At 46.8% G+C, this 15,463-nt stretch overlaps 1 protein-coding gene across 1 annotated transcript in view; it reads right to left on the bottom strand.

Annotated features, from left to right (window-relative positions):
- LOC135910247 (scoloptoxin SSD14-like) overlaps window positions 1–15,463 on the bottom strand; it is a 59,386-nt gene that overhangs the window by 26,629 nt on the left and 17,294 nt on the right. The window contains exons 5-8 of the mRNA XM_065442307.2: window positions 12,837–12,854; window positions 11,399–11,591; window positions 6,299–6,462; window positions 3,321–3,474 (exon numbers count right to left, since the gene is read on the bottom strand). Of these exons, the coding sequence (XP_065298379.1) occupies window positions 3,321–3,474; window positions 6,299–6,462; window positions 11,399–11,591; window positions 12,837–12,854 (529 nt within the window). The remainder of the gene's footprint in view (window positions 1–3,320; window positions 3,475–6,298; window positions 6,463–11,398; window positions 11,592–12,836; window positions 12,855–15,463) is intronic.

Raw genomic sequence — 15,463 nt, forward strand, 5'->3', positions numbered from 1 at the left:
CCTGCAGACCAGTGCTGCGGGATCATGGATCACGACGATCATGGATCATGGACGTTCATCGAAGAGCCTTTTAAAAGGATGCTAAACAGCAACAAGTTTTTTTAGTATTGTTTAATTTTTTGCGGTTTTTATTGCCTACTGTTAATAATAAGTTTCAGTGGCGATTTAGCGGCGTATGCGAGAGAAATGCGCTGACATTACGTCGCACCATCTTGAGGCCCCGGATTCGTAATCTGAACCGCGTTCGCCACATTGAAAAGTATTGTTGAGGAGATCACTAGACACAAGTCCTGAAACGTACCTCCTTGTGGTCGTCTGGAGCAGATTACATATATATATATATATATATATATATATATATATATATATATATATATATATATATATATATGCTGCTCTTTCAATACTCTACCTCTACCACGTGACCAACTTCGCAAGCTTCACACACGTACCCTTTCTTCCTACTTTGGCACTCTCATTTCAGCGCATTACACAAAGACATCAGTCGCTTTGGGCTGGTGAAGTGATATCTGAAGACTTCATTTTCGCTAATTTGTCGAGAAAGTATTTGCTATTATCGCAGCAATTATAGGCAGGAGTTCTCGTTCTTGAATGTAGTGTCTAAATCTCATCCGAGAATAAGGCAATGTTACGTGGCACATTTCTAAGCATTTCTTTTTCGTATTTAGCTCGCCTTGGTGCAGGAAAAAAAACTGGCTGTGACTTAGCTAAGGTTAAGCCCAGGATGATAAGCATACTAGCCTTTATTTTAACGCGACAGCGTTAAGCAGCTCGTGTCCCAGAAAAGCCGGTGTCGTCGCCGTCGGCTCAGGCGTGCGGCGCTTGCTCAGGCGCACATTTCGTTGTCGCGCCGAACGCTGCGTTGCCCGACGCTCACCGCGTCCGATGCGGGGCGCGTAGTCGCTGCGCCGTAGCAAAGCCACCTAGAAACAGTCTCTGTAGCACGCCGCAACCTTCGCTTCTCATTCCAACGAGCAGCTATGTCTCCTGGAGGCATCTCACCTCGTGAGTGTCTAGCACAGGCAAGCGCAGCTGCTTATATACCGCCGCGACGCCGCGAGCGACGGCGCGAGTTGGAGCCCCGTTTCTCCTCTGTCGTGACGTCACGGTGTCACGTGGTATTGAAGGCGACACCGCCGCGCCTGAGGAGCTGCGTTGAGCTCTAATAATATGCTTCGCATAAAAGCGTCCAACAGGCATAGGTTACATATTTAGGTTACTTATAATTGACATGTCTTGTTTATCAATACAGAATTAACTATAATCTAGAGACTGGCAAAATGCAAAACATCACGGCATGTTTGCGTGTGATGATGTTGGGGACATTCTAATGGCATCCCCTTTGATTCAAGGTTGCGACAGATGGTCCCCTATTGCCTGCTTCAGCTATTTTCCTATTACCGTATTGTAATCTATCACTCTGCCATTTTATATCTGCTTCATCTCGTTATGTTACGTATTTGTGTGACAATGGTGCACCCGTCTTTAGCTTTCTTTTTTTTATTGTTGCTTCTTTTTTTCACCAATACTCGTATTACCTCGACCTCTGACCAGTTATTGCACAAGTCGAACCCCTGCGCTTCTGAAATGTAGACATTCCCTGCTATTCTGGCTGGCCAAACATCTTGGAATGCTGTTACAACAAGAAGCGTGAGAATACCGTAAAGTAGGTTTCGAGGCAAATATTAAATCAAATCAAGAAAAAGAAAGCCGAATATTCAATACTAGAAAATTTAACATAAGGTACAATGCGTACAAATTTTGTGCAAGAAAACACGTGCGTAGTTGTCTTTGAATGTTTTCTGCAGCAGGCACACGCTCTACCTTGTTGCGGGCATTTGTTCCTGTATTTATTTTCCCTGGCAACTAACCCCGACCTCAAGAAAGAAAGCCTTTCTTTTTCTTTGTTCTTTGTCCGTCTTCGTTTAAATTCGTGGTCTTTCTTGTTTCCATCTTTTGAATCTATTTTACCGTCCCTAGTTGTTTCTCTGACTTTCTTTTTCACCAGTGCGCGTTGCTTATTGGTACTTCCGCTGACCTTGTACTTGATCTCCAACTTCCTTGTCGTCTTTCTCCCTTGTGTGTCCATGTCTTTGTGGTGCAAATACATGTGCATTCTCGCTGTCCATTCCTTTTCATCCATGCTCCGGAGCCCTTCTTCATAACTAACTTCGCTATGCGATTCTCTCACTTCATTGAGACCCAGTCGATGTCACCTTGAACTGCCTCATTCACCGTGACCACCGAATATGAATCGGCCCATCGCGCTTTCGTTAGCTTGCAACCCCGACATGGTATCCGATTTTGATCACACAACGGAGCCTGCAAACGTTAGCGCAGTGAGCATTATTCGTTTCCGAATTCGTCGCCCGATTCTCGTATTTATTGTAGCCCTAAAGTACCCCGTTTCATCATAGGCGGATACCGCTCTCACCTAGCTCTCATTTCATCAACAGCTCTTCTTTGTGGGCATTCGAGTAAAGTATTCCTGCGTTTGTGTGCATTTCCAGGTATTATATTGCTTTACTTCAGTGTGATGGCGTCTGTAGTCAGGCATCCTGAAGCTAAGGACACTTCACTAAAGCCTACAAACGCCTTGAAATGAAAGGCGGTAGCGCCACTTTTGTTTTCGGCTCTTTATGTTCTAGCTTACCCGTCGGCCACATCTCATGGTAAGAGAGACCGCTGTCGTATTACAAGAACGCATAATTTACTGATACAGCTTAACGTATTACTCGTCTTTGTCTTTGCGTTCGACAACTGACGCTGTGACGTGCGCGCGTGTGTGTGCTCGGACAGGTTCCTGCTTCAAACGCTCTCAACAGCCGGCTCTGTAATAGCGTGAAAGCATCGGCTAGATGGTTATCCATAGTGAGGGGGGAACAGCGATCAAGACACGAACACAGATGAAGGCGCATGAAAGACGACACGTTGCGCAACGTGTCTTTTTCAATGTGCCTTCACCTGCGTCCACGTCTTCAGTTCTGCCTCCCGCCTGATGCTGTAATACTTCAACATTTCAACTGCAGAGTCATGCAAGCGGCAAATGCACAGCCGAACCGACGCTCTTTCGCGCCGACGGTTCTCGCTACCCATGCTCACTCAACGGGCTCCTCGCTTTGCCTGAAGCTCCCTAATGGAAAGGGTGATCACTGCCGCTTAAAGTAAATGCATATATTGGCGTGCCGTTTTCGCCACGTCTCAAGGCAGCACCCTCGGCCTCCCGTCGGATATCCCCGCAGCGCGGCAATGCGACCCAAAAAGCAGGCGAGCACGTGAGACAGAATGACGAAACTCACGCCACGTTTATCTGGTGGACGGCCACGGCTAGCACAACGCCGGCGCCCGGAATGGGAGCCGAGTGTATGTGCTGGCTGCACCCGATCCTGGAAGATAGCGGATCCTGCCAGACGGGTTGGTATCGCGACAAGTCGCTTTTCCTGAGGGACCCACCTGCGGAGACAGTGCGAAGATGGAGCGAGAAACGTCGCCCGCCAACGGCGTACTGTCGGTGCGGATACTTGTCACGGGCAACCCGTCGCAGGATCAAAACAACTCCACATCATGACCACGAAATGAAGATACCCTCCCTAACCACTGCGTGGCGCCGGCTGACCTTGTACGACGTTTCCAAATTGCATCTCCGTCTTCTCGCGGCCCACCTGTTCGTGTTCGCGAGTATACTGTGTTTGAATTAAGGCACTCCGGACCTCATCTTAAACTAGCTGCCCGGAAACATTTGTATCTTGCGAAATACTCAAACCCGCCGAACGAGCTCCGGCTGATTCGATAGCCTGCTACGCTGCTACATCGGCCAGCGCAGTGAGTAGCAGCACAGCAGGCAATCGAACGAGCCGGGGCGACTGCCAGAACATCGCGACGTCCTACCGTGGATGTGCGCCCTGATTAGAGAACTCTTCATTGCGCATCGCCGCCTCAGCCGGATAACACGTGAAATATTGGAAGCGTATCGCACGGAAAAAAAAGAAAATTATCTCTGCGTCAGCCAGCCATCCACGCTGATGCGAACAATGTTGTCCTGGGTTCCGTACTGGTGCAGTGGCAAGGTGGCTCCGAAAAACTAATCGCCCACGCCAGCCGAACTCTGTCTCGTGCGGGGGAAAACTACTCGACTACCGTGCCTCGCCGCGGTGCGGGCAGTAATCAAATTTCGCTCGTAGTTGCACGGCCGTTTATTCAATGTTGTCAGCGATCATCATTCTCTTTGTTGGCTGGCTAACTTAAATACCCATCTGGCCGTCTGGTGCTCTGGAGTCTCAGGCTTCAGGAGTTCGATATGACCACAATTTACAAATCATGGAAGAGGCACATCGATGCCGACTGCCTATCGCTGTCACCCGTCGATTCCGCAGGTACCGATGACGTGGACGTGGACGCTATATTTTTCGGCGTCGTCGACGCCGTCACAATTTGACGCAAGCAGCGCCACGACCCAGACCTAGGCCGAAGTAAAGACGTTCCGCGACTCTATGCAAGGGAACTGCACTCGTTTTGTCCGCAGAACGATGTCCTCCGTAAGAACTTTTCTACCAGTGGCAGCACGTACCTGCTTGCCGTACGGGCACCACTTCGAAAACAAACACTAAACGCATGCCATGGTGAAACCACCGCAGGTCACCTGGGCTACGCGAGAACGCCGTCCCGACTCCAACGCAACTACTACTGCACAAAGCTACCTACTGCTGTAAAACATCACGTGCAAACATGTGCCGACTGCTAAGGAAGTAAAGCACCTCGCGGCAAGCGTGCATCTCTTACATCCAGCCCAGGTACCAGGCCAGCCATTCGCCCAAGTTGGAACGGATTTCTTGGGCCCAACTTCTACAGCAGGCAACAGATGGATCATTGTTGCCACCAATTACCTGACGCTCTACGAGGAGACGAAAGCTACACAGCGGGGCACACCAGCCGAAGCAGCTCACTTTCTTCAACGAAAACGTCGTCCTTAGGCACGGCGCCCCAAAAGTAGTCATCCCAAACAGGGGAACTGCCTTCACTGCCGAACTCCTTGACTACGTTCTCAGACTCGGTGGTAGAAGCCACCGGGAGATAACCGCATCTCTCTCCAGTCCAACGGACGGTTAGTCGTACCTACCGACGTTCAATTTACTCAGCGCGCCGAATAAGCCAGACAGCTTGGCCGCGTACTTGTCTGCCTTCAGCGAGACCAAGATGCAAAACGATACGATCTTCGACACAGAATCTGGATACCCATATGCTGTCGTGGCCTTTCCGAAAATCTGCTAAGACGGTACTTTGGGCCGTACAGAGGGATCCGCCGCCCGAGCGACATGCATGAATTACGAGGCCGTTCCTGACAGTGACAATAGTTCCAGTCGCCGCAAGCCCTTACCCTAAGTGGTGCATGGGGTAAGGATGAAGCCGTCCCTGTCGAACTAACTTTCGTTTGTTTCTTCCTTCTTTTCTTTCTTTTTTTTGCCTGCCTTACTCTGTGCCGTTGTACACCACCCTCATGCACTCAAATTGCATTTCGGGACGATGCCTATAGTTCGGAGGCACGCAGATGCCGCGCCTGTTCTCTGACGAAGAAGAGAACAATGTGAGTATGCATGAGCGTGTTTATGAAGGCGTAATGAATAAGTCGCGGTTGCGCTCAGCATTAAGAAGGCGACCTGCCGCTGTGCCTCCTGAATAGTCCTCTACGACCCCTGTTTTTTTTTTTTTTGACGTTGCGACAATATTAAAATGCACCAATGATTTTGATAAAATTTTTAAACTCCTACCTTCCTCCCACATCTTAAGTATAAGGAACACACTCAAACGTATTGATTTCATTTATTTCCAATACGGCCAGTCTCATTTCATACGATTGCATGATTTATACGATCAAGAATGCATCAGGTTTATATACATGTGTGTGCAATAACCGTTTCCACATATTGCACGTATAGATAGTAAAAATACGAAGCAGCACTTCCTGTACAGTTCGAGCTCGGTTATAACACGAATACTCACTGATAGTCACTACACAGAAACATATATCGCACACATGCTAGAGGAAACGTTGACACTTTCTATGAAACTGCAGTATAATATTTACCGATGTTAGAAGCGAATAAACAAGTACATAAAAACAATAGGTTTACCTATAGTAAACGTAAGTTGTAATTGAAATGAAAAAGGATGAAAAACTATTATTTCACATTACCCATAGAAATAAGACATCTATAGTACGTCAGCCACCATTATACGGACGGCGTGAATGCGCTGAATCCTGTCTATATAAGTACACTACCGGCGTCCGCAATGTTCTTTTCGATCTCGTCGGCGAGCTCCCCTTGGTAAAGGTACTCCGGGCCGCGTTCGGCCAGCTTCGCCAGCAGCTCGGAGAGTTGCACCTGGACGAGCTTGTCCCCCTGGCGCAACAAAGCGCCGGTTGTGCTGTTGGAGAATCGCTTCCTGCATCCAAAAAAAGAAAGAAAAAAAAGGGACCACGCTGTTCCAACTAGGGATCGCTACGTTTTTAACGGAGAGATTTCTCTCTCTCTCTCTTTTTTTTTGAAGTGCAGAAACCATCCACGATTATTGTCTATTTAAGAGAATATCCGAGCGCTTCTAGAAAGTTATTCGCTCTATGTAAAAAGGAGCGATGCCCTAGAAGGCGGGTATTTGTTGCAGTGAGGATACATAGAGAATGTTTGTTGCTTCCGTGCGTACTTCCGCGAAGAACAGAGCCGCGAATACACGCAGTTGTAGGGGTAGTACAGGTAGATATAGACCTTTTCATCGGGCGAGAAGGATAGGGCGCGCGGAGAGCCTTTCCTCCTCTCTGGCTTGGGCGATCCGGCGCGGCGCTGCTTGAAAGTATTGCTGTCGCGTGCTGCGGAACGATTTCGAGATGTTTTAGATGGTACATTGTGATATCTAAGCCATGTACGTTCATATAAGGTCGTCAGGGAAGCCTTTCGGTGCATCGGTAACTACAGTAGGCGGAAATATCTCTTGGGGGCGCAAAAATGTGACGCGTTTTATCAGCCGCGGTGTACGCACATTATCAGTCGCGGTGTGTGTATGTGTTGTTAACTATTTTGCTTATATCGGTTTTAATTCAACAAAAAAAAAACCGGTGTCTCTGTATTAGCAGCATGAAATAGTAAATCTTCTCACTATCTGATCGCTTGGCGTAGGTAGTAAAACAAAGCATAAGAGCGCATGCTCGTGCACGGCCAACCTAAGGCAACCACGAAACATCTTAGTGGCAGGCACTATAAAATATTTGTGATGCACTTGCATCTTTCTCGCGCACTTCAAGTCTAGTAGGCTCCAAATTACCATATGTCTACGCTAGCCTTCCTGCATGAGGCCGATGGCGCTGCTCAACACATCGATCAATGCGGTTGGTGAACCAGCACGATACATATGCAAGTTGTGCGTTTCGGCATTGCCTTTTTGGCCTGCATACAGCCATCATATATGAGAGGGATCGCATAAAAAGAATGCGATGCCTATTTCTGAGGACAAAATTTCCGTAATACGTGTTAGTGCGTCGTAGAGAACGGAATGAACACAATCGAAAAAAAAATTCGGTTATCATTCTCTTTCTCGAAAAAGCAAGAGAAAACGGGCTAACGCCGCAATAGGACCTCGCATAGTTACGCCGCACAACGTTTATAAATATATAACCGCTGATGCCTTATGCTTGGACCATGCGGTATATAGAACAAAGATATATGTAATCCACTACCTACCACTGCTTAGGACGCTCGCGCAGTTCGTAAACAGTCCCTTTGCTGGAAAAGCCTAATTCAGACTGTAAGGTATGCTGCTATTACTTGCCAAAACTATTTTATTCAGGGGCGTAAACCTCATCCATCGAACCACGTAGTCACGCAATGTAACCTGCAGCGAACAGGTTGAACGCTTGTCAAAGTATAACATCACAGCTCCTATCGTTGCAGAACGGTACCCGCGCTGTTACGATCGTCGCGTATGTTTCATGGCTCCTAAACCGCAACATAGAAATAGAGGGTAATACTGCAATAAGGTCAGATTAGTGATTGGAACATTCAGAAATACACAACTGATCTCCGAGGCTGCCTGTAGGCTCAATTATGCGCACACACATCGCGCTGCGTGTTCCGTCCACCTCAACGCCAGCAGAAATTCCGGCCATGCTGCTTTAAACCACTCCAGCACGTCTCGCAGAACCGCTTACCGCGTACAAGACGCACGTCATATTAAACAGACCACACGACCGCGAAAACAAACGCCAGAACCTACCGCCGAGCGTATACCTGCCATGCAAAAGACCGCTTTCAGCCAAGCCAGTATGGCGCTGTTCATAGGCGGCGCCACTGCGTTCACAATGTGGCGGCGCCTACGAAAAAACGGTCTATACATAGAAAGCTTATTCGTCACATGTGACGTGTCTCGTCTGCAGCGGCAAGGGCGCTGGCGTGCAAGGCGACAGCCATCCTCCTCTCCCGCAATCGAAGCCCTCTCCCGCCGCCTCCAGCAGAAGGGGGAAGAGGACGACTGCCCTTCAGCAGCTATGAAGCCACCACACAGTGCCTCGCTGAGACAGGGATAGCAAGTTCAACGGACGGAGCGGGGCATATCTAACCGGCACACAGGTCTGCAAGAAGAGGGCGTGCTGCTGGAACTCGGAGACGTGCCACTCACGTCCCGCGTTTCAGTGCCACATTCCACCGACTAACCTCAACAAGAGCCACACAATCTACAAATCTTGCGCGACAGCAGGTGCGTTACAAAGTAAAGCTCTTGCTTGGGCTAGTTGGTTCATGCTTGAAGTAGTAAAGGCAAGACGCAGAGGACCAGGACTCAAGAAGAACACAAACGACAGGACCGGCGCCTCAAGAAGAACGGCGCTGGTCCTGTCGTTTGTGTTGTTCATGAGTCCTGGTGTTCTGCGCATTGCTTTTACTACTTTAAACGTTACAAAGAGCTGCAATCGTTCGCTCTCGGCGGCGAACGTACCCCGGAACTCGGTTGCGCGCGAGCGCGTGCCTTTTTTTTTACATCGGTGCCTTTGTATCAGCGGCGAAGGTGCGACCACCGCCAACCGCCGCAATAGAGCCAAAGAAAGCTACCAATGTGTTTGCACTCTTACGGTACTTCACGCACTTTCTGGAAGGTACCAATCTGTGCATGTTTGTATCAAACTGATTTCCCGCCTTCCTGGGCCGCTGGGTATATGCCGTGGTCGAATGGTTACAACGCATTGGACTGCTATACTGAGGTAACAGTGTTCGAAACCAACTATTGCAACCAACTTGGATCACTGAGTGTATGGCAATGTGCAAATATGTGCCGCCCTTCGAGGAACCACTCTGAGGCCGACATAAGTCACTGTATATGCGGGACTGAGTAGGCACGGCTGTTCGCAGAAACTATTTGACGCCGACTTGGATCACTCGGTATGTGACCTTCAGTCTGCGCTGGTCTTCAATGAACCTCTCTGATGACAACTTGAGTAACTAGGTACGCGCCACAAGGAACGTGCCACTCTACAATGACGAAAAAGGCCCCTTAAATTTCGCCTGTGCTGAGCGAAATCGAGCCCACGTCACAACGGTTCGTGGAGGACGGCAACCCGACGCGTTAGACGGCTGCACCACAAATGTACCGGGTACGTGCCGCTTTCAAATGAATACTTTTCAGGCCAACGCTTTAGCGAGCGGAGCCATAAGTGCACTGGGTATACGCGCTGGTTGTCAATGAACGTCTCGCCAACTTGGGTACTGCCCGCGTCTTTTTCGCGTTCTCTTCCGCTGCCCCCGTCTTTCATTGCGGTCAATATGATATGCAGTAAACACAAACTAGGCCAAACTGAAGTTCTTCTTGGGTCACGGAATATGTGCCACTGAGTGTGCGGCAAGCGAGGGAACAATGCTCAGCATTCGCAGGCACCGGCGCGCCACGCTTCTCGTCTCGGAGGCCACGCGCGACCTTCTTGGCCGTGCCCCTAGATGGCGCCGCATATCCATAAAGAAGACCGAGAGAGGAGTTCCCGCTTCAGTACGCGGCTCATACATAAGTCGCTCCGACGGTGGCAATGCGTTGTTTGGCTAAACCGATTCAATGCTCACGCATCAGTGTCGGCAGTCATTCTGAGGTGAGTCCTGCCAATGTTCTTTTTTTTTAACTTTTTTTACTGAATATTTCCACTAGCGACTGAAACAAGCTGAGAACAAACAGATTCGAATGGAGTAGAATTGCGCGGCTGTTTTCCCCGCAGCCGCTCGCGCCGCTACTCGCCGAGAGCTATCACATGGCCCAAAGTGACGGGAAATTTTCCGTCGCCCTGAGGAGAAGCCAACTTTATGGACGCGACGCCTACTTTCAGCCTCCTTCAGTGCCTGAACCCGCCGCGGTTGCTCAGTGGCTATGGTGTTAGGCTGTTGAGCACGAGGTCGCGGGATCGAATCCCGGCCACGGCGGCCGCATTTCGATGGGGGTGAAATGCGAAAACACCCGTGTACTTAGATTTAGGTGCACGTTAAAGAACCCCAGGTGGTCAAAATTTCCGGAGTCCCCCACTACGGCGTGCCTCATAATCAGAAAGTGGTTTTGGCACGTAAAACCCCATATATTATTATCCTTCAGTGCCATCGAGATCCCAGCGCGGCGCTGCTCAGAAGCTAGCCTGCATTTCATCGATTCGCTACGGTGTCAGAGTCAGAGCATAGCGGTGGTGTTCCCTTGTCTTGCGAAGGTGACTTTGTATGAATCACGTCATAGTAACAAATATTCTGTTCCGGTATGACAACGTGCAGCGCGCACCGAACTATATACAAACCATACGGAAATGCCCAGCTATCTTGGAATGTCGACGCCGTGAGTAATCGCTTCTTACGACGACAAACGCACAGCTACAGTTTGCACAACTCCAGAGCGATGGAGGTAGCCCTGCTTGCGTTTTAACCACAACTGTCATAATGCATAGAGTTCCATGATAAGTGTAGTAGAGAGAAACGTGCGGCTATGCCCACATGCACGAGTAGTAAAACGACTAAGCCGGGGAGGAAGCGATAGGCATTTCATAGATGTGCGGGAACTTGCATGGATTACATAGATGCGTCCTCGTGGCTTCGAAGGCTTCTTTGCAATTTACGATGGGAAACCAACGTTAGCAAAGAAATAAGTCGCGAACAAAAATATTTCATTGCCCTATAAGGTAACACTGCGAAGCTATTACGCTGCACAAGCAGTAAAAGATATGCAACGTTCGTTCTCACACAATTAGCGCCGAATCGTATGGTAATTTCTCTCGAGTGCAACGGTTACAGAACGATTGCAGCGTGACACGCTTCCCCGGCCATCTTACTATTAAGCTCATCCGATAACTTTCTCCGCGGCTGAAGGGATCACATACCTGAGGGAAGCCGACACGCTAAGTACATTCTCGTTGTTGGCCAGGGCGGCGGCGAGGTGGGATCCGACAGCGAAGCCCTTCTTGGCCAAGCGGATGGCCGGCTGGAACACGTCCTTCCAGGGAAGCTTGCCCACCTTGGTGTGCAGAGCCTTCAGTCCTGCCAGCGCGCCCGGTACGATCGGAGCGCTGGCACCTGAGAGGACGGAACGCACGCACTGGCACGAGCATGCACTGGTATTTTTCTGAAATATTTCTTCAAACTAGAAAAAGAAAACGTTATATAAATGCCATAGCAATGTATCTTACTTCGCTGTTGTACGTTGTTGGCTCCAGTGAATTTAACTCAAACTGAACCGAACTTTAGGCCTCACCTAACTTGGTGCCTATCCCTATCATTATGTTCGGCGAATTGTGATTATTTCAGACAGAATAGCCATTATTAAGGATAAATAGTTGCCGGTTTAAAAGAGAAACGTGACAACGTACCTCTATATGGATGCTACCGTGTTTGGTAAATTTCAAGTTAAAGAAACACAGGTTACAGGAAGAGTAAGAGTTGTATGCTCAAAAGCAGTGGACTCGAGAAGAATAAGACGGTCACGCGTAGTCGGGTCCTTGTCGACGTTTCTTCTACACGGTCGATCAGCCGCGGCCAAGAAGCTTTTAAAGAACATGCTGGAATGGAAGCTCCCGCAGCTTTTGCCCCAACATGACCTTTGAAATAGATGGAGCCTTGGCGGGTGGTGTCCGCTTACAGTTAGTTGCTTTGGCTGTCTTATTGTAAATGCTAGGTTAATTAGACAAGGATATCTGGTTGCGCCCAACGAAAATAATTCCTTCGACTCAGTTTTGATAATGTTATCGCCACTAAAGCATATCAAGGCGTTCAGGCTTCATCTTAAAACCAGTAACACAAAAACAAACGCCCACGAGCCTCTGTACAGCAAATTAATCCACGTCCGTGCGGATTGTGATAAAAGCGCTTATTTTCGTTCACTCTGAGCTAATGTACTGTTATGCCCTTCCTAAGATGGCGGTGCTCCGGCTTCGCTTTTCGGGACATCATTTAGAGTGCACCACTTTTTTATCGACCGTTTCGTAGCCCATTAGTCATGGGAGACTGAGCTAAACCTGCCCGACGCGTTATATTTCGCAGTATCAATTTTAAACCGATTGGCTCGAAAGCGAAAAATGCTAAATCCGCATGGCACATTCAGAGTGGTCCGCAAGTTGTGCCACACATGTAGCGGCGTCCGCCGTCGCCGCAGCCTCGCTCGGACCATTGTGTATTGCACGATGCAGTCACATCTTACCATCTGTCGCTCAGAACGACCGATCATTTCGATAGCAGCAGCACGCTAGCGTATAGGAGACAGTGACGAAAAATGGAAAATACTGCAACTACAACTACTTACTACTTCTTACTGCTGCTACTTACTCCTGCTACTGCTGCCACCTATAATAATAATAATAATAAATAATAATAATAATATTTATTGACACACATCCAAACACAATACAAAGAAACGGGCCTGTCTAAGTCTACGAGGACTTGTGCGACTAGGCCCGGCAGAGTCGGTACAGCGATGTGGTTACATATTTACATAAAAAGTGAAAAGGTAGACATATACATAATAACACGTTTTTTTTTCTACTTTGAGAAGAATGTTTGGTAGTATTACCCGTTAACATACAATGACATAAAAGAGAAACACATCAACAACTTAAGTAAAGATCAGGAGTAAATTTCACCGTTTCATCAATAATTTCCTCAACTGTTTTTTCGAAGTTGCCAAGAAGAATTCATCGGCCAAATCGTTAAATATTTTTGGGATATATACACTTCTCGCTTCACCATACTTAGTAGTGGAATAGGGTACCTTAAAACGTTTTTTATTTCTTAACAAACGAGGTGTATCGTATGCCTCTTTGAATTCATCGCTCCAATTATGCCGCATAATAACAGTTCTGGTAAATAAACCCTCCAATGTGCAAAATCCTAATTCCTCAAAAATATCATTGTCGTTAAGTTTACTACCATAAGCCACATTTCTTAATATATTTTTTAGTAGTTTATCAATCCGATTTTTCCAGTGTTCTGTACAAAAGGCGAAGATCGTTATCCCATACCTCAGCACACTGTACGCAAGTGCATGCACTATCATTTTCTTGACTGGTAGAGGTACTAAACCCTTTATGTTGAAAAGTAAATATGCAACACTACGTAGTTTCCCACACAAAAATGCCATGTGATGTTGCCAAGACATGCCGCTGTTGAACGTTATACCCAGGTATTTGAATGTCTCCACATATTCTACAGCAGTACATTTACATGAAATACAATGTTCATTATGCAGAAATATTGGCAAGTTCATTTTTTGAGTTTTTAATGGACTACGAAAGCACATGATTTTGCTTTTCTTAGCATTGATATAAACACAGTTTTCTTCAAACCATTGCATAGCCTTATGGACCGCATTTTGTAGGGCGCTAATTGCTTCTTCATAATGCATATGACGAGTGAGTAGAACTGTATCATCTGCATATTGATACACAGTGGCCTTTGTAATTATCGTGGGAAAGTCGTTCATAAATAAATTGAATAAAAGAGGGGACAAGACGGATCCCTGTGGAATACCAGCTGTAATATATTTTCTACCGCTAAAAATTTCTTTACTGCCCATGACCACCTGTGATCTATCCTGTAAATAATTGCAAATAATATCAAAAAAGGGTCCCCTGAAACCCAAACGAAACAACTTTTCCAATAAAATATCGTGATTTACAGTTTCGAACGCTTTTGCTAAATCTAAAAACAAGGCACAACTATACAGGTTCTTATCTAGAGCAGAATATAATTCATCTGTGAACTCTTCTAACAGTGTAATAGTACCTCGCTCAGCAGCAAATCCAAACTGTCTTGGTGTTAGGATTGAAAATTTCTTTAAGAAGGAAGTCATGCAATCAAACAGAAACTTTTCCAGTATTTGAGAGAGTATAGGCAAAACAGAAATAGGTCTATAGTTTTCAACTTCATCTTTTTTTCCTGCTTTATACAGTGGCTTAACAATCGCCGTTTTTAAGGTCTCCGGAATTGATGCGGTGCTTATAAAACCATTAATCATAAAAAGCACTATGTCTGCTAATGTATCAAAATTTCTTCTTAGTGTGGCCACAGCCAACCCATCTATGCCCGGTTGTTTATTAGGTCGGAAACTAAAAATTATTCGCCTCAGATCTTCCTTCGACAACGTGGGCAAAAAAAGCAGATGCTTGAACAGTATGTTTGAGTGAGCAAGTGTGTCTCTGCGACTGCGTAGTGTTAGAAAAACGCGTGAAAAAATTATTGAAATTATCTACAACTACATCTGGCTTCTCTGAAAAAGATTCCAAGAAATTCGCAGGTGCCGCAGTACTGCCTCGGAGCGTATTTATTGAAGCCCAAGTTCTTGCAGAATTTTTGTGTGCTTGATTAAATCTGTCTACGAAATACCGCCGTTTTGCTGATCTCAAGAGGGCAACGACCCTATTCCTCGCAATCTTATATTCAGTTTTCAAATCTTGATTTTTCGGCGCACGCCTACTCCTTTTCCACAACCGGTCTCTGTTGGAAATAGCTCTCATTATGTCGGCTGTGAACCAGGGGTAACTTTTCCTTTGTTTTTTAGTTATTGTGTACATACTAGAAAGCTCAAATTTTTTCAGCTGCTCACAAAATTTTTCATAAACTTTAGCATAATTACAATCCTTAATCATTTCCGCCCAGTTAAACTGTGCGATCAAATGATCAAATGTTCTCTTGTTTAAAATCTGCACTTTTAATTGATTACTGTCATGTTTTTCTTCTGATTTGTCCTTTCCGGGCAGGGGTAAAAGTGTCTTAAGGCGACATGCGACAAAATAGTGATCCGCTATCTTTTGCCTTATGATAGATGACTCTAAAGAATAATTCGGTGCTCTTATTGCTATATGGTTTAGACAGGAGGATACTAGTCTATTTTGTAAAAGTTCTTCTCTTGTAGGTTGATTTATAGTCACTTGTAAGCCATAGGTTGATAAGATGGA

The sequence above is a fragment of the Dermacentor albipictus genome, chromosome 10 (assembly GCF_038994185.2).
Source record: "Dermacentor albipictus isolate Rhodes 1998 colony chromosome 10, USDA_Dalb.pri_finalv2, whole genome shotgun sequence".
NCBI classification, from domain to species: Eukaryota; Metazoa; Arthropoda; class Arachnida; order Ixodida; family Ixodidae; genus Dermacentor; species Dermacentor albipictus.